This window comes from Doryrhamphus excisus, chromosome 2, assembly GCF_030265055.1.
Source record: "Doryrhamphus excisus isolate RoL2022-K1 chromosome 2, RoL_Dexc_1.0, whole genome shotgun sequence".
NCBI classification, from domain to species: domain Eukaryota; kingdom Metazoa; phylum Chordata; class Actinopteri; order Syngnathiformes; family Syngnathidae; genus Doryrhamphus; species Doryrhamphus excisus.
The window spans coordinates 14,949,868-14,976,216 of NC_080467.1; the positions used below are offsets into that span (position 1 = coordinate 14,949,868).

Consider the following 26,349-nt stretch of genomic DNA (forward strand, 5'->3'; position numbering starts at 1 on the left):
GCAGGGTTTTGTCTTAAAGAAACAGTGCACAGAAGTTAATATATCCGGTGATCATCAATATTGTTCCAATTACATAGCATGTCCCAGCTGGTGGACTAAACGATGGTGGAGTCCATGTGTAGCCATTTCAGACACGAGACAACGCACTCACTGTACTCCCAAAGAGTCCTTATCAACACTCTCAGGTCGTCCATTTTATTTGCTAGAGACCTCACGGTTCCCATGACAGTAGAAGGAATGTAGGTCTTTAACTTTAGCTGCTTTAACTGGCATCCTCATCAACGTCTTGGTGATCTTTTTCTAGTGGACACAAAAAAGTGGCCATAAGTCTGTAATGTCTGAGTGGTTCACACACAGGCCTCACGGCGAGGAGACCCGAGTTTAATTCCACCCTCGGCCATCTCTGTGTGGTGTTTGCATGTTCTCCTCGTGCATGCGTGGGTTTTAAAGGTAGAATGAATCAATTGTGAATTTAAACAGCCAATATAAACAAAACAATAGGAACAAACCTACAATCATATTTTAGAATGTATTGTTTCTCTTTCGATGTCCATCACTTATCCCACCATCTTTTCTTTTTTCTTTGTCCCTTTTTTTCAAAGATTGTCTTTTGCTTTTCTTGGCCCCATCTATCATCTTTTGTCCCTCCTTCATTTTTTTGCTTCCATCATCACTCTTTTGTCTCCATTATCTCTCTGCTCCATTGTCTTTCGTCCATCCTCATTCTCCTCCTCTATCTTTTTACCTATCCAAGGCTGTTTGCATCAGTCTTCCCTGCCTCTTGCTCATCTTTCTGCCCCTCCTATTTTTCTGACTTGCTTCATCCCTCTTTTTTCCTTTCACCACGGCTCCCCTCCTCTTGCACTCTGTATCATTTTTTTATTGCACCATTACCACTTAGGCCTGGTATCCATTACACTCAGGGCATATAAGTGCAGGGTAAGTAGTAAAGTCGCCCTTCAACGTACATTTCAGTGCTGGAGTGTGGCGCCACGTTTTGGCACGTCAAAACGCCAGCAGAGAATAATTATTTCATGATATCTACAATGTTTTTTCAAATAATCAAAATCATTTAATTCCAACTCACATCCCTGAAGGAAACTCCATTGCTGGAGTCTTAGTTTGATGCATTCAAATGCTAAGGTCGTGTGAGAGTTCATGCGTTTTCAGAAAAAATACGCTGCAATTTGTCATGCAAGATCAATTTGCAAAATGTGAATTTTGCATTTTTTATGTCTCTTTTTCAAAACGTGAGCCCATCCAAGCTTCTATCTTTAGATGCAGGGTGACATATTTTGATTGGTTCTGTCAAGTGATTAAAATAATGGAGAGATTAATTATTATTATTTGTAATTAATTGATCTAATGGATTTTTTATGGATTTGGCAAGGACATTCATCAGCCTGTCAGTTGCAGACTGACTCATACTTGCTCATTCTCTTTGAGTTTAGTTTGCTGAAGAGCTTTGTTATGGCTCGCTATATTGCGAATGTCTTCGCTGCTAACGTTAGCTGTGGCGGCACTCACAACTGGGTGCGTTGATGTGGTAGGCTAAACTTGAGCGGCTTTGGTGGTAGGTGAACTCTTTCCTATAAAGAAGACGTTATTCTACCCTTATTATTGATATAATCTCGAGGTGTTTTTCAAATGTTAATTGCCAATTCATTAGATGGACAGCTCTCACATACACCTCCATTTTCACATCTCCTTCCTGCTACTCACTGCATAATGCCAACCACAATGCCAAAACAAGCCCAAACACAATGACAGACAATAAATGTCCACTTCAGGGTGTGAATGACTATTGTTTTCACCCCCACCAACAACCACAAGACAAGAAGCCCAATACTTAAAATGGATTTTATATTATGGGAATGTGCATGGAATGTCAGCATTTTAAGGCCAAAATACCCCCATTGAATTATTGATAAGTGCTGATATCAGTTGTTTGCATATGTGCCTGAACATGATGTCATGAAATGAATTGCTCATTATTATAACCATGTTATCATACTCCAGATTTGCCACTTGACTCAAGCTGGAGTATAGCGACTTAGCAAACACACAATGCACGCTATCGCAGCACTTAAACTGATTCTATCTATATTTTCTAAACATAAACACACTTACTGTACAGTAGTATATTAAAGCATGCAATATTTTAGCACTTAGCAATCAGTACTACACAATACGCCTCTGTGTACGCTTGTGTGTGTGGTTGTGCTTAATGCACCGTGATCCTTTCCTCTTTCCATTTTGCCAACCGGAAATGGAACATAAGACTAAAGACGCTCTCTCTGTCTCTGTTTCTCTGTCTCGCTGGGAAAGGAAAACACCAAAACTGTCATCAATTGGATCTAGAATGTTTGGTGCAGTTTGTTACCGAACACCATTTTTTAAAAGAACAATAAATAAGTGTTGATTGGGGTCACATTGCAGATTAATTGACCAATGGTCATCTATTGTTATGTTATTGTTTGAATTTATTGATGGGTTCTTCTTTTTTCCACCGCTATGATGTCACGCAATTATGCAGCTATCATTATCCTGTTGACATATCCCAAGGTGGAAACACAAATCACATCAGGCTTATGCTTTCCAGCTGTGGCGTAATAAACCAAGCTGAGACGTTCTGTCTGGTGGAAAGGTGCCTTCTCAATATGAATTAATTCAAGCTGGTTATAGTCCTTTGTTAACGTGAACACACACATGGAAACTAGTTTGAGATCAATCTCACACACACTGTCCTGCTGCTGGAAATACTCACAGGAGCACTAAAAGTTTAATCACCCATGGCTTAAAGACGTTTTTAATGTAAAGAAAAATATGGAATTACATCAGCGCTATTCAATACACTTAGCGGCTGAAGCACTTAATCATTAATGTAACTGATTGGAGATCAATATAAGCGTACAATTAAGGGTGTAAATGTGCTCTGTAGTATTTCCGGATTTGTGTGCACACAACACACACCTTCAAAAAACTCCATCAACGATCCGTTTACATTATGTGACCTGCACATTAACGACGCAACAGTGACATTGTTACTATTATTGTTATACTCATGTAATGACACCTTGCCACCTTGGTTACAGCATAGATATAACATGATAAAACCTTGTTGGAGGGGTTTTTGGAGGTGTTTTAATATCATTCTCCTTCTTTTTATCTGTTTTTATATCTTTCTAACACACAGAAAACAAATGATTGTGGACTATTTGGGGAATTTTGTCCATCATTCACATATCAACACATTTATTTCCCTTTTCTGGACATTCTAACATGAGAAAACAAGTTAATATGACAAAAAACGAGTTAAAATGAGCTCGCTAACAACGGACGTCATGGGAAATAACTATTTTGATGCTAAAGTCCTCACAAATACTTTGAAAAAAACAGTGTTCCATTTACATAACTAACTTGTATATTAACCAAGCGTTATTATGAAAAACTATTTTGATCTGACACACTAACCACAGCATCATTCACAGACAGAATTGGATACATAGCTCTCAATTTTGCTACAAAGATTCTGTCGTCATCATTTGTCATCAGCATTTATTACCCGAGGACTGAAGCACACGTCATGTGCTGGAAGACACAGCCATCCCAAGGAGATGGGACATCGTAAGTGTTGTTGCTGTATCTATGCTGCTGTTGTTGATGGAACTAACACAAGTAACTCAATTGGCCTGAGGAAAAACGTTTCGGTAGTGTTTTAAATCATCAAAATACGGTAAGATACTGCAACTATTACATGTTATCATCAGTGTGTGTGTAAATGCATGATCACAGCATGTATATCAAATGATGCAACATTGTTAAGTTTTTTTTAGAGGGCTTCATAGTCGAAATAGGTGTCCCCCAATGATGTGTGTTGTTAGCTGTCTCATATTAACTCGTGTTTTATGCACATAAATGGTAAAGAAAATGTGTTCATGTTTCACATAAGGATTGTGAATGATGGGTAAAATTTAAAAAATAAGTGTTTAACACAGTTGTGAAACACAAAGGTGGAAAAAAAGAGTGAGTATTCAAAAGATACATAAACTGTATTAGTGCTGTAATGCATCTCCCACTGTTTACCAGAAGAAACAATCATGGGCTCTGATGTGATGTCACTGAGATGAGGAAATGGCTGATGTCATTCACCTCACTCAGTCACTCTATTATAGTCCATTTTCTCATCTAATCTCGTCATTGTCAGTTTTTCAACACAATATTGCAACACTGGAATGTAAAACTTGTTTAGTTATATATATATAAATTACTATCTCTGTTACGTAGGCATTGCTCATTCACTAAATGGCTAATCTCAGTTTCAGACTAGGAAGGTTTTGTTTGTGCAGACTGCATTTAGAGCTGAAAAACCCCCCACAAATACTAGAGAAATCTGAGAGAAGACGGAAAATCAATCCTAACCATTGTACAAACATTAGTCATAGCAAGTACAACCAACAGTCACCGAACAGGTAGCCCAATGAAAACATCAGCAAGTGATAACAGTAACATTGTGAGAGTTGCAAAGAAAGACCCTTAAACAAATGTTAGTGACATCAGCAACAACCTGCAGAGGGCAGGAGTGAAGGTTTTCGAGAACATAATTCATACATCACAGATCCAAGCTAATGCACCACTTCCCTTGCCAGGCTATGCATCACTTCAGTGTTGCGTCAGAACGTATTTGCCATTTTTCGCCATTTGTATTAGTCATCCAAAGGTCAAACACATTCCATCATGGTACATGGTACATGTACGCATTGCCAGGAATCGTCATTCGTGCTGAGGAGAGTTTGTGCAAACAAATGCGGGACATGTAAGAGTATGACTTGTAGCCTTTGTAGAAATTATTTAATTGTAAAGCATTTGAACGATGGTGCCAGAGAAAATTTTGCATATCTTTGGAAAAGTATGCTGCTCTACCTGTTCAAGACGTTGTGACTGACACCCGAATGTGAAAATGGACTTAAAATTGCTAAAAGTTGACATTTACAAACTCATGTCCCTGGATAGACAGAAAGACTTCAGGAAAAACATTCACTAACCTTGACTCACTGGATGTTGACAGTGAGGATAAGTCAAAGGGAACCTCTGTGTGGACATACACACACAAAGACTAATAGATGATGAGTTAACTGGCTTCTCTGTACTCGTTCTTATCAGATATGTTTTTTGGCATCCCGACGCCATCACCGTGTGAGAGAGCAGGCAGAAGGCAAACACAGGCCGAAAGATAATATTAAGTAATCAATAGATTGTATTGTTATCGGCGATTGATCAAGAGTATGTTGGGCAGCCATAAATGGCTTACCGATGTGCTGGTCTCTATTTCGATCAGTGATAGGTCATTGGAGTTGATCAGGTTTCTTGGTCTGTGAGAAGCAGGTCTCAGCATTAGAAAATGATAGAAGACTGAGGTATTAGTTCTACATTTACTGACATTGTAACAAGCACTAAATTGCTTATAATTTGAAGTAGTTAAACTGAAAGAGCAGTGTGGGGTTCAGTGGTTGCACAATAGCTAGCTTGTAGATAGTGAATGGATGTGGATTGTGAATGTAAAGATAGATTGATGAATAGTTGGGTATGCATAGTGACTTAATGAAGGTAATTTTTGTTACAGATGATTATGGATAGTGAGTAGATGGATGGGTTGCTGAAAAGTACGAGTAATCAAAGGGGTTGGAGAGTAAATTAATGGATGGTTAAATACAGTCGGTACAAAGCCTTCGATTCGATACAGAGGCGTACTGATGGTACACAATAAAAGTCAAAGCCTTTTCTTGTGTTGTGTAATCAAAAACAAGCACTTGAAAAAGGTGACATTTTTGACGCAGGAGTAGATATACAGCTGCGCAGGGCACCTCCACAAGCCTGAGGAGTGTGCAATAGTGCTGCCGTGTGTGGCGGGTGCAGGAAGAGGAATGGAGATCACCTCCATAAGTGTGCAGTCCAGCCTTTGACTAGTGGGAGTCATGACTAGTGATAGTTCTAGAAGCCAATTGGTTGCTAAAACCTCCCCTTCCCGGTCAAATACGTAAACCATTTTTTTTCCAAAGTGCAGTCTGGGGAAGTGAAATCAGTGGTATCGCACATCACAAACCCACAGTGTGTTTTTATGGGCCTGCAGGACATTGTAGAAATTTAAAAAACAACACATTTGGGTATGGATAATGGATGCACAGATGGTGAATGGACAGGTATCACTTGGATATGTTAGTGAATTGATGCTTGTGGAAGGCTGGATGAAAGGAAGGAAAATGAATAGATGGAAAAAAAAAACAATTTCTCACTACTAGATCTACAATAACGGCCATCTGTTTAAAAAAAGCATCCTCTCTCTGCTTAATACAGGCAGCGCTCCCCCTCTCCTCCCCTGTTCACCGCCACTCTTCCATTCCCTTCCAGGAACCAGTCTAGATCAGGTTCCTGCAGATCAATGGAGATCTAGGTCCGCACCGTTTATGTTATCATTGCCAGTATTAATGCTCTTTTAATCTGCTCTGGATTACAGCCATCGATCCACATACATCCATCCCCATGCACCGGCTAAACCCAAACTGCCGCTTTGCAATCAAACATACACACATTACCGATACCTACAGATTCGCACTTACATCTAAATAAATCTGGCTATCAGCTGAGCATTGATCCACTACCGATACACATCAGCTCATTTACATACCCAGTGCTATCAGCTGAGACAAGAAAGCACATAATAACATTTTTCCCATCACGTCAAGGTTTCCTACCCTGCTGTCAAATGTCTTTTTGTTGCATTATATCTATTTGAATCTCATTAGAACGTAATCTATTACTACATCATTTTGTGCAACACAAGGTCGAACCCCAAAAGGCAATGTATTTTATTTGTCCTTTTGTTTCTCTCCCTGCTGTTTGTCTTTCACCATAAAGCCTGTCTACAGAATGACGGCTCCGTGCCGCCTGTCTTTATTCATTACACCTGCAGACAGAGTTATTTCAGCCAAGCTGCAACACCAATACTAATGAACCTGAGGGAAGCAGAGAGAATGAGGAGACAAATTTAGAGGGACAACTGCAAGAAAAGGGAAAAATAAGACAGAAAATAAACAAATGGGTTTGGGGAGTAATTATCAGTTTCATCTAGGAATTTAAATACAGAACCTCATATATATATATATATATAGGGTACCAATTGTCAACAAATATATTCTTAACATCCACTAGCTTATTTGGGTGACATAATAGACAATATGCAATGTAAGCTGGAAGAACAAGGTAAAGAGCAAAGAGCAGACAAGCGTCTTGCTGTGTGAAAATCAACGTTTTGATTCATTTTTACTTTGAATTGCAATAAAAATTTGGCTTATGGACTGCAAATTACCGCCTGAGGACAGTTCTTTAGGGGCGTCTTTAGGGGTGAGCAGACACACGGCACTCAAAGAGATGCCAGTAAGGCTTGCAAGGGAATTTATTATCCTTATTATTATCATCATTTATAGTGATTTTTAGCATCTGTCTTTCTGTTTATTTAGGCCACACATACATATATAACAAAGACAATGTTCCGAGTGTCCCTGAATGCACCTTGCTGTTTTCTTGTGACAATGAGAAAGTGAGATGTGTTTGTGACTGGAAGATACTGTACATATATGGTGTTGTATCCATCCATTTTCTCAGTCATGGCTGCAAAAGATCTGATTTAACACTGTGGGCTAAGAGTCATGTTCATGCTGCTTCTTTTAGTCTTCCTGAAGATGTTTGTGTCTATTCTCCGACCAGTCTGCCTCCATGAGCTCAGAGTACAGATGTCACGTTTGATTTGACCGCCTTAATAAAGCAGTGACAGGGCCATTTTCTTCTCTGAACTCAGGCTCCTTCTGTTGTGCCCGGCAACACTTGTACCACTTCAGCACCTCCAGGGCAGCATAATTGTTGCAGACAGCTTAAATAAGAAAATCACTGCACAAGGCGGCTGATATTCTCATTGGAAGCCACCGTGAAGATTGTAAAGCGTGTGAACAAGCAGGGTTGGTGTTTTCACATTTAAGATATTGATGAGGTGCTGCTTTGTTTTCATGCTTGTGTTTATGCCTGCAAGATTTTTATTTTTTAGAAACTATGTCCGCATCAGCTACAAATATTGCAATTCTGTATCCCTTTCCTCAAAAGATGGAAAACACATGCTGATGTAGGCTGACATGTCTCCTACTCTATGTTGGAACTTGGTCTCTCCGACAGCCTTGCACAGTTTGATTGGCTCTCGTTTTCTAAAGTCAATAACCTTCAGGACAGACTTCACTATCACTATCCTGCATACTGGTTGGGTCACAGCTTGCTGTTTTGACTTTGGAAGAGGTTTGTCCAATGGAGAGTTGCTTTGTGTGGTTTGTGAACCAAAGATGTAAGCACTGGTAACATGGACATTAGAACCGGTTCCTAGATATAAACCAATGTACTTCCTGAGAACTCCTGAGCTTCTCCTGAGCAAAGCACTGAACCCTCAACCATCCGGGCAGTGGCTGCATTTTTGCCAACAGTATTTTCCAGACTATATGTTGAATCAGTCAAAAAATGCATTCTAAAGAGTAAAAAAAACTCAAGTCGCAATAAATACAATTTAAGACCATTATCACATCCATACTGGCAAAACAGTACAAAAGACATGAAGGAACACCTACCTGGGAGGCTTAATAGTCTAAATTAACAGTTGTTAGTCAAAAGCGGTTCACCAAGCTCCCGATCTAATTCCATATCACATAATCCATTAAATCCTTCATCAACATATAGTTGGCTGCACAGCGGCTGAGTGGTTAGCGCGCAGGCCTCACAGCTCCCCGTGCATGCGTTTTCTCCGGGTACTCCGATTTCCTCCCACATTCCAAAAACATGCTAGGTTAATTGGCGACTCCAAAATGTCCATAGGTATGAATGGGAGTGTGAATGGTTGTTTGTCTATATGTGCCCTGTGATTGGCTGGCGACCAGTCCAGGGTGTACCCTGCCTCTCACCCGAAGACAGCTGGGATAGGCTCCAAATGTTACTATATACTGTGTATATAGTATAACAGTATTTAAATATACAGTATATATAGTCATTGCTGGGACAGCCAAACTATACATCCAAGGACAGTATTAAGTTAAGGTATTCACACTTAATTAATAATGATACATTCATAAAAACCTACTGGCGTTGGCATTCTACAATTTTGGATCAGCATTTGCAATAAAAGTGACTATTTGAATTATTAGATTAGATTTAACCCCAGAACCCTGCCCTTCTCTCTTCAATTGCCATTGTTTAATGATCCAATCGATATTTATGGTGCAGTCACAGCACACAACTGTGGTGTGTTCAATGACATCATGAAATCTCAATGCTTCAGTGAAATATAAGGCCAAAAACAGTGGTAAATGTATGCGGTACATTTTTATCTGTATTATGAACTACTAAATTATGACTGACTTATGATGAATGAAATGTGATGTACGCAGTGTATACCAATATTGTTAAAAAAAACACATTTTAAAGTCATAAACAGCTCTAACTGTGAACATATTACATTTGTTAACACTGAATTTTAAATAATTCATTAAAATGTGGCAGAAATGAATTTAGCATGGTCGGGTCTGGAACCAATTAAGCGCTATAAATGAGGGACAACTGTATGTGTTTGATCACTCTATAAAGTGTTGTTTACCACATGCATCTCAATTAATGATGTGCAATACTCTTGAGAGACGACTAGGATAAGGTGACATGACAGCCTGGCACGTTGTTAACTAAGCGTAACACTAGCACGTGTAATAAATTAACACTTTAGCTCCCTGAATCCTGATGCTGCAGACAAATATTTATCTGCTTTTTTTCAACCTTTAAGGGTTTAAAAGTGCAACAATTTCTGTTTAATAATCAAGAAGAGACTTTCTGTCAAATTATCCCAAACTGTCACACTAAAGTCTCTTAAATCTCCTTCCAGCAGCTTAAAATATATCACTATGGATCAATAGCAGACTGTGAATACGCAGGAGGTCCAAATAAGAAACGGTGATAACAGATGCAATCTGTTTTCCCACAGTATTGAGTCTTGAACTGTAAGACCAAACACATACACAACAAAAACACAGGCAGAGTAACTGCTGGTAATCTGTGTGCCATAAAGCCCAGAGTCCAGCTCATTAATAATGCACGGCATCTGCTTGCAGCAGGATGCATAAAATGGAAAATATTAGAGTTCAGTCATTTGGATGTTCAGTGCTATTTGACCCAGAGTGGACTCTCTAATCTCAGTGTCTCCAGTGACATAACAGTTCAAATTCCATTCCATCTGGAGGGAAAACATCTCCAGGTGGATCCTATGCATTGTTTATGTAACATATTAATGCTTCGTCATTCATGGGGCTAATGCATGTAGCCATCATACGTCATCCACCAGCATTGTTGTTTGTTAATTTGTTTCCAAAATGTCACAAAATGTTTGACTCTTGTTTTATTGATGGAATTGTTTGAGTGGAAATATGAGCTCTTCTATTCTAAAACTGATTTGAGTATCGCTTTCTTTTCATCCATAATTCACTTGAAGTCACAGGCAACCACGCAGCCTCCTCCAACCAAACAATGAGCTCCACTCTTCCTCCCCCCCATCTTGTTCCCTCCCTCCATTTTGCCTGGTTAACCCGGCTGTGAGGTGAAGAAGAAGTGAAGTGAGCAGACCGAGGAGGGTCACGCCGAGATTCCCATCAATAATTCATCGGGATGCTGCTGCCTCTGCTCTTGTGTTCAATTCCCCCGACAATCACATAATACCCCCCCTCCCCCCCACCCCTGAAAAGAGATAAAGCTTCGGAGACGCTTCAAAGCTGCACCTTTAAGCATTTTCCTACCATAGGAACTGCCCCAAGAATCTCCTTGAGGAACATTTTTCTGGAAAATGAACTCACAATGAAAGCCCTAAAAAGGTTTGGGTGGGGCTTGATATGGTGTGGATCTGGCAATCATTTTGCAACCGCCTTAGGCCATGTCCACATGAACACCAATCCACATGCAAATGTAGCTTTTTGTCCTGAAAAAATCAGATTATTTTACTCTACACTCTTGTGAAAAAACCTATATTTCAAAAAATATGTTTTTTATGATTACTTATATTCACAGCTTCCAATCAAATATAAAAATAATTTCCCACACATCTCAGCAATAGACTTCTCAAATATGTCACACATAACAGTGTTCCCAATCAAGCAAATATTGTGAACCTTGGTTTGCGTCCTCCCTGGTTAACATCTTTTTCGGTTAATGTTGAAAATATACATCAATATTTTGCCTCGGTTTGCATACATTCTTTGGTTAGCAGACAATATGGACCGCACCTTGCTGTGTTGTTAATACACTGCGTTCAACTGTGTTCTTAAAGGGGAACTATTATGCAAGTTATGGACTTCTATAAAAGCAGTTACACATGGTAACTAGTAGGACAAAAAATCTGTGACATCACAAATTTCCAGTTTTACAACACCCTCTGAAACCGAGAGTTTTGACCCATCCCAAACATCTTTCAGGGCTCACTTCCAAATGTACAAACCTCATTATCTGAAACGTTGTCATGGTTTAACACGACAATACAACATTCTAACTACATTTATAGGTCTGAAAAGTGGAAAAAAGCATAATAGATCCCCTTTAATGTATGTTTTAAAATCACAAAAAGTCTTTCCTTGTTAGCATCCTACTAGTTTAAAAAAATGGCAACCGGAACTGAGTGTGCTGCGTTACTTCAACGGTTGACTTCCAAAAATGTTTACACAAAACATGTTTTTATATTTTTACAATTATAGTTTTACATGCATGAAATGATTTTAAATGCGTATAAAAGACCAATGAAATTGATAAATGAACATCAGGTTACTTTTACCTTCATTGAAGATGAAGACATGATTTAGTAGCAAAATCAACCAGCACCACTTTCCAGTTTTGAGTTGCCAACAATCATGTCTTCAATGAAGGTAAAAGTAACCTTAAATGTTTATTTATTCTTTTCATTCATTCGGCTGCACGGCGATCGAATGGTTCGCACCAGGAGACCCGAGTTAATTTCCACCCTCGGACATCTCTGTGTGGAATTTCCATGTTCTCCCCATGCATGTGTGGGTTTTCTCCAGGTACTCCGGTTTCCTCCCACATTCCAAAAACATGCTAGGTTAATTGGCGACTCCAAATTGTCCATAGGTATGAATGTGAGTGTGAATGGTTGTATGTCAATATGTGCCCTGTGATTGGCTGGCGACCAGTCCAGAGTGTACCCCGCCTCTCGCCCTAAGATAGCTGGGATAGGCTCCAGCACCCCTCGTGACCTTCGTGACGATAAGCGGTAGAAAAATAAATGAATTAATGAATAAATTATATTTCACTACTGCTAAAAAAAATTGCTTTTTTCTTGGTCCTCAACTCTATCAAGTGTGTGGAAATCTGTTAATTGTAAAAGTCTGACTCTTAAAACTAAAACCAAACTAAGCTAAAGGTAACTAAATAACGACAGTTAGTTGCTTTGATCACTAACACACTGGAAGTAGAAAATCCAATTTTCACAGCACTGAGAAACTTTGTATTTTAGTAACTGATGAGAAACTGGGATAGAACAGCTCTTATATTGTGCGCAGGGTCCGACTAATGAAATTCAGATCATGGGAAAAGTATCCAATTAAAGCCATACGTAACGCCTATAGTGTTGGAAATCAATTAAAATAAAAATGAAGGAAACAAAGTCCCAGTGAAAGCGATGCAGAAGTATTACCCAAATGTCTAAGTCAGCAAAAGACATCTTAAATTATTTTGGCAATAGTCACTGAGAGTATAAAGATGGGTTTAAAACTGCACCCGGTAGAGCGCTTACCAAGCACATGTCCCTCCAAGATGACCTCAGCTACCTCTGCCTTTTTCAGTCAAATATGATTCACTTACATTTGCTTTGAGAGAAATATTCCTTACAGAATAGACAAAGTTTGCCAGAAAAAGAAGCCAGTGTTGACTGCAAACCCAGTGGATGTAGTAGAACAGGCCGTATCCAGTCCAAATCACGTGTATTTATTATTACACCACAAAGGAAAGGATTGCTGCCATTTTTTGCAATACTGTATTCCACTTCAAAGCTATACACAACATAAAAGTCTTTCCCCGTAGCTTCTACATTTACCACATCTAATAAAAGAGTGTTGCATCTCTGACCTGTGACCTCAGCGCTATGAGGTGCCTGTAGCATTGTTGATTAAGGATTTGCTGCTCCCTGTTGTCCCACAGTCATTAAAAAAAAAAAATCTCGAGAGAGTGAAATGGAATAACTACTGCACGTCCACAACAACGACAACTGATCATTTCCTTTGGCAATATTGACTTACAGTGCATGGATGGCAGTTCTCAGTGAAACGGGGGACATAATCATTTATGCACCCAGCATGTGTAGTATAGTATCAATGGCTAAAATCTCAATGGCCAGGGAATTTAGATTTAAAATTGATATTAAATATAATAGATACTCAACTAACAACACGATAGTGGAAAAATACCTTCTACACTCAATTTCCTGCCATTTGCTGATGCCAGTGGTTGAACAGAAACAGGCCGTCTTGCATATGTAAAAGTCAGCTGAGGAGAAGCAGAGGAGGTGCATTTCCACCAGACTGCAGGAGTAGGATGCTTCCCAGTGTGTGTCTCCATGCTGCCATTTTACAACACGCATACCAGCTCACCCCTCCTCCATCACTCAAGGCATTTCCTGTTAATCTATATAATCAAACAGCAGCTCTCAAAATCAAACAAGCCCTGTCACGAGGTCAATAGACGGGAATCAAGGAATCAAAGAACAGTGTAATTGTGCGGAGATAATCTCATCCGTCAGAGCTCAAGCACAAACTCTTCATGTAAAGCTTTCGTATTGAGCAAATATGGATTACTACGCACTCGTCTCTGTGGTTTGATTTTTTTAAGATCTCAATTTATTTATTGACAAAGGACTTGGGACGATGATTTGGTAAAGAGTCGATTTAGCAGTAAACTGCTGTCCGAGTGAAATGACAGACTTTTTAATGCCTTAACACAGCAATTCAACAAATTTTATCAAAATGTTATGAATTCCACATGTCACAGTACTATATCAACACAAATTATTTCAAAATACACAATTTATTCATGTTTTTATACTTCCTCCCCAAGGCCAACATTCTAATTACAGTTCAATAAAAACAGATTTTGAGTAAAAGTTGTTATATTTCAAGTATGGATAAGGAAATAATGATAAATTCGCATTTGTTTTGAATTGGATTGGAATATTTTCAATATTGTCAGAAGATAATATCATAGGCCATTTGTGTACGGTTACACATCAGAAATAAACCAAACCCCTTTAAACGTGGTTTAAATAAAATGTAGGGTTTATAAAATAATTTTATTTTGATGTTATTTTATGCAATCAATAAATACATTCCATGTTGGACACTTTAGCTTGATAATTGTTAACTTTATTTGCACTATACTGGTTTACATTATGCTTTGAATAGGAAATACTTTTTCATGGTCTTTCATTTTGGTCATTAAAGGTGCAATTTCATTTTTAAAAACTAACAATGTGTTTTTGCATTAAAACAATTTTTTTTAATTTTAAACATTTAAAAAGGGTGAAATGACCATTGAATAGACAGGAAAACAAACCTCTGCAGCATCACTCCACTCTTCCTATACTTGGATTTATGGTATACCTCCACCACATCATCATGTCTCCCCCCTCATCAACCTGATCTGTTTGTGTATGGTCTTCACTGCTACTTCAGTCCCCTCCGGACAACAGAGGATTTTGTGCCGGGACACAAATCAGGCTCCTCACTAGAGGGGGCCCCAAACCCACTGAAGTGACAACCTTTCAGTCCCAATCTCCTGATCCCCTCAAGCCTTCTGACTCTGTCAGTGTTAATATGCTCCCCTTTCACCAGGGGGGTGTTTAAAGTGCAACCCCGTTGGTTTCTTATTAGACCGTTAAATTAAACTGTAAAAATTAGAAAAATACAGCAAAAAGCTACGTCTTTAAATGTTTTTACTGAAAATGTAATTTTTCAGTACGAAACTTTGACCACCCGTGTCTTCCACATAGAACCTACTGATAGCACCTATCACCTCTACTCCACTAAAGTTGGCGTCAACTCTGATGATTTCATCAGTCATGATGCACTTAACATATTGAGCTTTGCCCCCCAAACACCAACACAAAAGTCAATTTCCTTCACTTTTTTCAAAGTTAATTTTGGCTTTGAGTTTCATTTTTAATGATAATATTTGTCTTGCCGTTGTTCTTTTTGTTGTTACTCAATAAAGGTAAACACCATGTGATCCCACGGGGAACCTCCACAAAACAGCAATATGTTGGAGTGATGTCTTACCTGCCAGTCTGAGAGCTGACATCCTTTGAAACTCAGGCTCCTGCAGCCACTTCCACATCCTCCTGAAGGTCTCGCGGCCCGACTTTAGTTTACTCCATGGTTTGGGGTTCCTCAGCAGGTCTGACAGGGTCCCCTGGGAGCGGCACAGCACCCTCTGGGCGAAGATGGCCTGAGGGATGCTGTACCTCTTGAGCTCCGCAGTGATCCGCTGCGCCACCTCCTTGGTGTTGATCTCCTCCAGCTGCCCCGAACTGTTCACTCCCTGCGTCCCGGAGGAGGAGGGCGGTCTTTCCCGGGTGGAAGCCAACACTGGCCCGTGAGATGGAGAATGGAGGTGGGGGTGGGGGTGGTGGCCCGTGGAGGACACGGGATGTCCCGGGTGATGCATTCCGTTCAGGTGCGGCATCATCCCGCCTCCCGGACCACCGAGGCCTCGGTGCTGGTGGGGGTCTCCTCTGGTGAGCATGGAGGCGGTATGGTCGAAGTTGAGCATCTTGTCGTGTCCTCCGTGCGTCGCGGTGCCGTAGTTGTGAAGACCTTGCTGGGTGTTATGGAGGGAGCCCAGGCCGTTGCCAAGCACCGGGGAAAGGCTCTGACCCATCCCGGACATGTGATCCTTGTGGTAGGGGCTGTAAATGTTGTTCATGCCCGGTAGTCCCCGCTCGTCCCGCATCAGAGTGAAGCTCCCGCTGACGTTCCCGGAGAGCCGCTGGTGGTGGTGATGGTGATGGAACTTGTCTGACACGGTGGAGATGGGGGGCAGCGGCTGGAGCGGGGTTAAGGTGGTGTAAGTGCCGCTCATGCCCATACCCGGAGAGGACGTGTCGCAGGGGACGCTCATGGCGTGGTGCAGCGGGAGGGACAGGTCTGGACGGTACTCCCCGCTGCCCTCCAGTATGGTGGCCATGCCGGACACCATGGCCGAGCGGGATGACGCGGCAGCGGCGGCCAGGTCCTGGTGGATCCGCAGGGCAGCCGCCGCCGCCGCCCCGTGTCCCCCCACCGCCCCCGAAGAGCCTCCGCGGCCGTGATGCGGGCTGTGGCCGCTCATCAACTCCACCTCAGGGGCCACGGAACTCACCGCCACCCCGCCATGAAGGTTGCCAATGCCGTCTATTGTCATGTCCGTATTCATGGCGTAAGCGTCCAGATCCTTGGCCAGGCATCTATAGGCGTTAGTGTAGGCAGTCTTCATTCATCTGTCCTCAGTCCATCAGGTCGAGCGGAAATATTTCTCCTTTCTCCTCCTTACTCGCTCCTCTTCTCACCCCTGATGCGCCGGGATGGGTCAGCAGCCGTGTCCCCCCCACCCCCCTTTTCTCTCACTTTCGAGGTTGTTTCCCGGTCCTCCAAAGGCCTATCCACGTCGGTCTCTTTGTGTCTCTTCCCCGGTAGGTGCACATAAAAAGTGTTTTTATCTTGATCATACGGGCCTGTGCGGTGGCTCCCCCATGTCCAGCCCTCTCCTCCTCCTGTGTTACTCTGCTCCTCAGACGGGAGCTGTCCACGGTCCCCTAGCCGACCGCTCAACCCAACGTGCTGCGGGGAGAGAGGGGGTGGAGAAGTGTGAGCGAGTGACTGATCGCGAGTTTGACCAATCACAGCGAGTGTACAGTTCAGTGGGCGGCTCGAGCAGCCTTCTAAATAAATAACTGCTCTGTTGTTTTGTGGAAGTCGCTATCTGTAGGGATGGCTGATACTGGATCCGATACAGAATAAATACAGAACTAATATTGCAAAAATCGATACTTTTAATTTATATTTACCAACAAACGTCCAAACAAAAAATATTCCCATTTTAACATACAATTGTTTGAGCAAAATAAAGCCAATATTCAGAGGCAAATAATCAAATTAATCCGTCCCACACACCCCAAAATATGAACAAAAACAAAGTTTATGTAGAATAATTAGAGTTCCCCATTTAAGATCACTTTTACCTGTAATGGATACTGTTGTTGACAAAGATAGAGAGGAGCGGAGAGGGAGGGGAGCTGAGTGGAGTAGAGTGTGAGGAGGGAAAAGAAAGAAATATTTCTTACCTTTTTTGAATGAAATTGCTTTCTTTCTTTGTCCCCGCGTCTGTAACAAAACATAACTTGAATATGGGAATGCCTCACTGTGGAAAAAAATTGCTTTAGGATGTCAGTGAGAAACATATTTTTTGGTATGAATGAAGGCAAATATTTCCACTCGTGTTTTGAGCATGCTCACGGTGTTGAGTGCAAACCGCTGCTGTGTAAATGGTGTGCATGGGAATGTTATTGACAGTTTCGGGGTGAATGGATGAGCGTGGGAGCTGCAATGAAAGAGCATTATGGCCTGTAGCCTGTTTACTGCACAATTCATTACACTTCCAAGGACAAATAAGGGCTAAATAACTCTGTGTCCCCAACTCCCCCTCTGCCATTCATCCATCAACTACGATCAACATGAAAAAGGATAAAGACAGTTCCCAGTCCCGTTCTTTGTATTTCATTGTATGACAGTTGAATCAATATTTTACAGAAAATGTGTAATTAGTACACCATGCTGACTTTTCGACAAGCTCAAATAAAGTTCTTTGATTGGTGAATTGATTTTGAGCAGGAACTGTGACTGTATTAGATGATACACAGCAAATGTGACAGGAAAAAAAGAGTGAAAGTATTACAGTATTACATACACGCTGGTTTGTGTTGAGTCAGAGTAGTATTTCAGGGTTCATTCAGTGGGTATTCAGGAGCCTAATTTAACCCCTCTCTCGGAGTTCATGTTTAACAGTTGCTCCATGACTCCACCCCCATCAAACTGAAACTGGACTTTCAGGTAACATTGAGTCGGTTTTTGCTTTATTATGAAACATTCAGTAGGTACAGCTTACATAGCATTTTTTGTTAAAGTTGGTGCACTATGCCGTGTGCTTGTTTTTTCTGGTGAACCTTTCAGAAAATATGTTTTTACTCTCCAAACGTGCATACGTTCTTGAGTGTAAAGATTGAGTAAGGACCTCGAACAATGCACAATGATGAGTGAATTCAAGAAACAACACAAGCAGTTGATGTTTGCTAAATACAAGGATGAAGAGTCTTAAACCAGTCATGATGTGCTATATATATCACTATATTGACACTTACTATGGTACCCATTATGTCATTGGATGGTTATATCATTATTATTTAAAAAAAAAACCCCAAAAAAACCTTAAACTGTATTATGGAAAGCAGGAAGTGAACAAATGTAACACTTACTGATTGTAAAAGTACCAGATGGAGGGGTAGGATTTAATAAGCTTTGCTTCTTCCTACTCCTTTTGGACATGTGGAACTGTGAACTGATTATGTGATGCATTCAATTGTAATCTGATGTTTAAATGAAATAAAACCATTACCATTACCACTCTGCAACAGGATTCCACAATAATGGAGAGCAGTGAAGCATGCGACTATATTCAAGAGTAAAATTGTATGTTTAGTATGATACATATCATACCCCCCGCCCTCTGAGAGTTCACCGTGCCCCTCTAGGGAGGGCCCGCCTCACCACTGCACTTTTGGGGGTATATTGGGGACTCGAAATTGTGGTGTAAATGTATGGTTACCTGACCAACAGTCCAGGGTGGAGTAGGCTCAAACACATTTGTGACCCTAAACAAAAGAAGAGAAAAATACCAAATAAATGTATTGATAGATAGTCGTATAAAAACCAACATAATGCAAATGGGACATGGGACGTGGAGGAGATACTGTGAGCAAAAATGTAAGGGTGTCTTCACCCAACAAACACAAACACAACAAACAGCGACAAAAATAGTCCTTCTTCCACCCAAATTAAATGGGCTCTAGCTATATATATATATATATATATATATATATATATATATATATATATATATGCTTCCTATATACAGAGTTTAATTGAAATCTGCATTGTGATTGTTATGTAATCCGGCTAATTAACTAACCAACTAAGGGGTAAAAAAACAATAATAAATAATAATAATCACCTTTGCGCTTTTATCTGAATTGGAGGACATAACAGCATTTTTTCCATCTTATTCGTCAATCTACCTTTATGTAGTTTCAAGTAGTTTGATTTGACCATATACTGTGTGTCACTGTTGGCCCAGATGGATTTCCGAAACTCTTTTGAGAAACAATCCATCTGGTGTGTCAGATTAAGATGTCCCAATTCTAAAGCCTTCCTGCTCTAATTGTAAGGAAACATTGTACAAAGAGTTAAAAAGATGAGCAAAGGATCACAAAAAAACTATTATGACTATAATCTACTTCTTTCCCTTCAAGAAACAGAAGCTCCAAAGCCTAAAATTAACCTTGATCATGCAGTTATCACTTGAACACACCCTTTACTCACATCCGCTGACAAGGAATGAATTAATAGGATGTACTATTACACCGTCTTTAGAATCTTCACCATTTTTTGTCTCTCTTTAATTGGTTTCTCCTGAAAATTGCCCGAAAAGAACACAAAGTGTTCTGAGCTTGGGTGATAAGAAGGATGAGGAAGGGACGCAAAGAGGCAAGATGGAGGAGGAGCAGGGTGGGTAGTTGGGCAGATGTTGCTTTGTTTAAAGACTGTTGTGTAATTAAGGGCAGAGGAACAGAAGCCTGACCCATTTTCTTCTTTTGATCAGCTGTCAGAGAGCCAGGCAGGGGGTCTACTGAGGGACAACCTGTCTGCCTGGTTCCTCTTCAGAAGTTTTGTCTCTTTTGCGGAGAAAAGACTGGAGCCGATTTGATAATTGCTGCTACATGTTGATTCAAAACGAACTCAGTGGGAGGGAAAAGTGAAGATAGTTGAGCACGGGACCAAAATCGGTGAGTAATTGACTAGCAATTCCTGCTAGTTTTCCTGCTAGTTTTCTCCAATTTTGGATCAACATTTGCAATAAATATGACTGCATTCGATTCAGCTGCAGAAGCCTCTCTCTTCAGTTGCCATTGTTCAGGAAGAACACATTGAAAGTATAAACCGTAAACTCACCGATGAACAAAAGGCACAACACACAACTATGGTGTGTTCAAGGCCCGCCGACATAAAACATAAACATGTACAAATTGTGTGCTTTTTTTAATTTTACCTGTATGAGTTTTCACATTTCAACAAAAAACATCCAAACCAACAGCCGTGAATGCTGAATCCACTAAAATGTATGATGTAAACTGCAGTGGAAATTGGAGCACATATGATAAATACATACCATGAAGTGGGTGGAAGCTGAACGGGAATGAGACATGATGAATGGGAGCATGATGAGGCCCTATGGTGGTAAAAGAAATTGGGAGATGAAGCTGAAAAGAACCGGGTGGAGGGATGATGCAGGGTGGGAAGGGGGGGGGGGGGGTGTAAGGTGGAGGGGGAAGGCCCGAGCGAGGACCAGGGGTTGAGGAGGAGCAGCTGTTGTGGGAGGAAGAAGAGGCGGAGAAGGAAGTGGCAGAGATTGGTAACAATGTGGCGATGGAAACTAAACTGCTGATGCCACTTTCAGCCGCAATACCCCCCCCCACCCCACCCGAAAAAATTCATAGATTGGTCACTGCATTGACCACTTCCTTTATTTTAATATCTTTTTTCTCATTTTTCCTTGAACATTGTACAAGCTACAATATATACTGTCTCTTCCATCATCAGGCTTTTGCTACATATTCATGATTTTTCTCTCAACAGCTTATTTTTTCTCTCTCACTTACTGTTGAGCAGAAAAATTATTGAAGAAAAACACATGCACACATAAGGAAAAGTCACAATATTACATAATATTACCAATTGCAGGCAATACAGTGGACCATTGCATGTATAAATGTAATCACTGTTTAAAAAGCCCACCGTTTGTCTTCACACTTCACTGATAAAGTGAAGATTTCACGCCTTGTATTCCTTGAACTGTAATTTCTACAGTATGTAGCATCTGAGTACCTCCAGAATATATATTTATACTATAAATGTGTTTAATAAGTATGTAAAGCATATTTCAGCACCTGACTTGCATCATGAGTGAAAAATGCCAATTAAAGAGAGGAGAGGAGCCAAATCTAATCTAAAAATTAACTTTTATTATTCATTTGAACATGCATCAGATTACAATTGAATGCATCACATAATCAGTTCACAGTTCCACATGTCCAAAAGGAGTAGGAAGAAGCAAAGCTTATTAAATCCTACCCCTCCATCTGGTACTTTTACAATCAGTAACTGTTACATTTGTTCACTTCCTGCTTTCCATAATACAGTTTAAGGTTGTTTTTTTTTGTTTTGTTTTTTATAATGCACCTCGTACCGAAGTAGGTGATCTGAAATGAAAGGGAAAGTCAACTTCAAGCAAGCAGGAGGGATATTTTATGAGAGTATTAATTACTCTCACGATAACCCCCGCAAAAAGCATGGATCGAATGTTACAAGAATTTACTGTACTAAAAACAGGTTGTTTGCATGTATGAGCACCCCCCCCCCCCCCCCCCCCGTTGAAAACACAACTTAACTGAAATTAATTGCAATCTATCAGTCTACAAAAAGGTTATAAAGCCATTTCTAAAGCTTTGGGACTCCAGCAAACCACAATGAGAGCCACTGGGTGAGATCGAGACAACCAGTCTCATCGACTCAACGCAGACCGTCGTGAGTTGTGGGTAACAACTTCCCAGGAGTGGCCTGCCAATCAAAATTGCCCCAAGAGTGCAGCAATGAGTCATCCAAGAGGTCACAAAAGACCCCACGACAACATCCAAGGTACTGCAGGCCTCACTTGTCTCAGTTGAAGTGACTCCATCATAAGAAAGTCCAAGATAAAAACCACTACAGGACATGTTTTGCCATAAAACAACTTGAAGACCATTGGGAAAACACTGATGAGAAAATTAGCATCATACTAACAGTAAAATATGGTGGTGGTAGTGTGATGTCCAATTTAGCTGCTTGAAATACATTATATAAAAATGTTTCTGTATTATTCTGTATGTACACTTCAAACATAGTATTTAATGATGTTTCTATTTATCACTAATGATTTTTCTGTTGTGTAAAGTACAGCATTTTTTTAAATGTGGTTCCAACCAGCAAGTGAAGTAGTCCAGCTCCGGTTATTATTATTAGGCCTTATCTGATATCAAATAGTGAACTGTGAGAGGAGTCACTGGATATGGAAGTCAATGTTTGGTCACTTTGTTGCTACTTGCCGACACAAAGGCAGATTAGCTGGCCGACTGTTGAGATAATCAATAGCCTGTTTATTTACACTCAGTTCGGAGTCATGTTGCTCAACCACAAAAGGGGGAAAATCAAGACAGATTATGTGTATTTCGGTCATTTTTATTATTTAGATTTTTTTTAACATAACTACTGAGGCCACGTGTTGTGTTCAATGCGGCAGATTGTAAAATGGGAATAAAGCTTCAGGTTGATCGGGACATTTTATCCTCCTGCTATCCTCTCTCTCTTTCTGTGTCTCTGTCCCGGGCCATCTGCTGTGTGCCGAGCAGCAGTATTGATCTGCAGCTTTGTGCTGGAGACCACATGCTAATCTATAGCGTTAGTGACAAACACGGCTCTGCTTTGCTTTGCATCTGTCCCACTGAATCTGGCTCTCTTTTTTCCCCCCTCCATATAACCACTGTCATGCTTTTGCCCCTCTCTCTCTCTTTCTGACCGAGCATTTTTTGGGACGGGTTGCCATCTGTCCGCCTTTAAACTCATCTCCATCCTCCTGCAGTGGTTGGGTGCTGGTGAGTTCCGTTCCATGTGTTCTGGTGTTTGATGGCGGCCATTTGTAGTTTGAGAGATTACCACAATGGAGCATAGTTAGGGAAAAAACACACGTGGGTCCATCTTTGATGATGTCATTGTGGCGAGGTGTTATATTTTGTTTCATGAATCTATTTTCATATTGACACATAAACCATATCTGCATATACATGCTCTATATTTATGCTTTAAATTTGAATTGACATGCAATCCCAATCTACATATACTATATTCTTGTTCATTTTTAGATCATTTGTTATGCTTTTATTATGCAATTATATGAAAACACACTATATTGGTCTCCTGTAAATAGTGTATCATTATACTATCCATCCGTCTTTGTGCTCTGAGACAACGGTGAGGAAAATAAGAAAACCTCTCCTCCTTGCACCTTCCTCCTCCACCTCCTCCTCCTCCACTCGCAGCCCCTCCTCTTTCTTCTTTATTCTCTCCCAATCTTTTCAAACTTTTCAGACCTGCTGCCTCTTTTGTTGCGGTTCTGTTAGCCATGAAATCAGCTATTAATGACAACACAATGGCCGCGTGCAGAGTCGCCCGCTGTATTCAAATGTGACCACACGCCATCGTCACTTGTGTGTCCAAGTCTAAATAAACACTCACTTAAGTGCTTTTCATCTCTCACTATATGAATTATTAGCTTCAGCGTCTTTTGGCCAAGCTGCAAGCAAAAGGGTTAGGTTAAAGTTATGTTAGCGTTCTATTTGTAAATGATTTTTTTTAAATATACATATAAGTTCATGGGGCTGTCCAAAGATATTGGCCTGTGGCAAAAAAAAGCTTAAATGTTTAAAAAATATATGCCAAAAATGTCAAAATGGTTATTCTTTTCAAACAGAACTGTCTGTAAATGCATCGTAACACTTCGTAACACACCTCATACACACCTGGTATGCCAGAGAATAAGAAGACGTAGCAGGAGGTATCTGGCATCATGTCTTCAGAGCCCAAAAGAGACACTGTTTTCAAAGCGAATGTTTTAAAATTAAAAACAACAGAAAGACACGCCAGAAGAGGGCTCATTTGTTGATCAAAACATATTTACTTTGTTTTTCATATTTTTTGTCTCTTGTGTTATTACTCTCTCCTACAGCGTTCCACTACAATTAGAAGCACATGCATCATGGCCAGTTATGCGACATTTGCACATTCTTCCCTAAATTTTGGATCTCTGAAAAATCAATGCGGAAAAAAACAACACATTATTTTATATATTGATTTATTTAATAGCGTTTCACTGTGAAAATGTGAAAACTGCGTAACTAAAAATTATGAGACTACATTAAATTATTTTATACTCACTGTTCGGGGTGTTGACTACTGTCTAACATTACACACTAAACACTTACAAAAGGCCTTTTGATATTTTATGAAAACACATATTTGCCCTTCAAGTGTTGTGTAATTATTGTTACTGTAAAACGCGCCCAGAAATTAACACTGCATTAATAAACTCCAAAATTTTAATTGTGTAGTTGGGTAATTCTGGTTCCTGGTGGATGACTGAAAAAATACATTGTTGTATTTATCACTCTAGGTTCGTCAATGGTGCCCAAATTGCCGGGCTTTCTCGCGAGGCGGAGCTTAACGATGCAATGTTTTAGGTCCCACAACTGAACAAAAGGCCATGCACGATGGTTTTTGAAAGCAGCATCACCTATGGTCAGTTATACGATGTTTAAACAAAAAAAAACTTAAATGTTTAAAAAATATATGCCAAAAATGTCAAAATGGTTATTCTTTTCAAATGACCCCAAATGTAACGGCATATAATTTTGCAGGTGTTGGAATATTTCTAGTAAATATAATAAATCAATATACATTTTACTAATACTTTTTCGTTTTATAGCAATAAAATACTAAAATAGTTATTAAATACATATTAAATACATCCCTTCTATGCAAACCCATTTTGGCCTCACAGGCCTCACATGCATGCATACACACGTAGCGTACAGTATGTTTCAGTATACATTACAGGGAACATGACCACAGGCAGAAAGAGCTCATGCTAATTCAGATCAATAATAGTGATGAATTTTCACAAGAGTTTCCTTCCAGTGAACGTCACGGTGATCTGAGGGTGGACTATAATAGCTAAAAATGTGGCATAAAAATTCAATCTGAACACGTTTCAATACATAAATGGGTCCAACTGTTAAGAGGAACTTTATATATATATATATATATATATATATATATATATATATATATATAGGCAACTTAAATATGCCAAAATATGAAGATGAATTATTAAAAGGGCAAAGTTAGGTTTAAAGCAAGCACAGAGTCGTCATTCATTAACTAAAGAATCAAAGGTGGTGTTGGGGAGGAACATTCACTCTCCTCCTTTTTACATGATTATTTCATGTCCTCTGGAGTGTTGCTCTTTTCATCATAACGTTTGATTCACCTCATTGATTTCCTCTCGGGCCTGAAGACCGACACTCGGTACGTAAACTGCAGATTGAGGCTCTCCCTGGCTTTTCAAACTTTTGATCAAAGAGGAGAAAAAGAAGTCAAATAAACAGCAGGAAGGAAGTATCATTAATTCATAATTCTACAAGGTTGAATTAGAAATGACAACAGATTAGCGGAGCTGCTTTAAAATGACTTTTATTACTAATAATCAATGATATGCTGCTTTTTTAAACTTTTTTAAAATTTCTATTGCTAGGTGGCTAAATCCAGAGGTTGACCCTTCCATTTTTTTCACCAGATGCTGACATCAATCAGCGAGATGGAAGGGGTCAAAGGTCAGAGGTCAGTCTCCCTTGGCGCACGCCTTCTGACCTCTCTCATTTGCATCCCCGCTGACCTACACTGCAAGGCTTTTGTCTTGTCGATGTGTTTTCGCTCAGGCAATTCATACTGTCTGTGAAACATTTGGAGCATTTCTTTACGTTTCAACTGTATTAAAAAGCAGCATTTCTACCGTGAAACTACACTTTCTGTGAACGCACATCATTTTTTTTTGTCCTCAGTTTGTTTATATTTACTTTGCTGATTAAATGTCTCGGTGAATGTTGACTCTGCATTTCCTTTTGTAGTTTTTTATCCCAGATGGGAAAACTGGGTCAGGTACTGGGTCAGTACCCATGTCTGGTCGGCAGATCTGGCTTTTTATTTTAGTGGTGGCTTTTCCTTCATGCTGTCAGAAAAAAAGCATATTTAAAAGCAATTCTATTCTTTT

At 40.1% G+C, this 26,349-nt stretch overlaps 1 protein-coding gene across 1 annotated transcript in view; it reads right to left on the reverse strand.

Annotated features, from left to right (window-relative positions):
* Positions 1–17,626, reverse strand: part of onecut2 (one cut homeobox 2) — a 30,248-nt gene extending 12,622 nt beyond the window's left edge. Inside the window, exons 1-2 of the mRNA XM_058059596.1 lie at positions 17,444–17,626; positions 15,402–16,940 (exon numbers count right to left, since the gene is read on the reverse strand). Coding sequence (XP_057915579.1) covers positions 15,402–16,596 — 1,195 coding nt within the window. The 5' untranslated portion in view covers positions 16,597–16,940; positions 17,444–17,626. The remainder of the gene's footprint in view (positions 1–15,401; positions 16,941–17,443) is intronic.
* Positions 17,627–26,349: the final 8,723 nt, after the last annotated feature.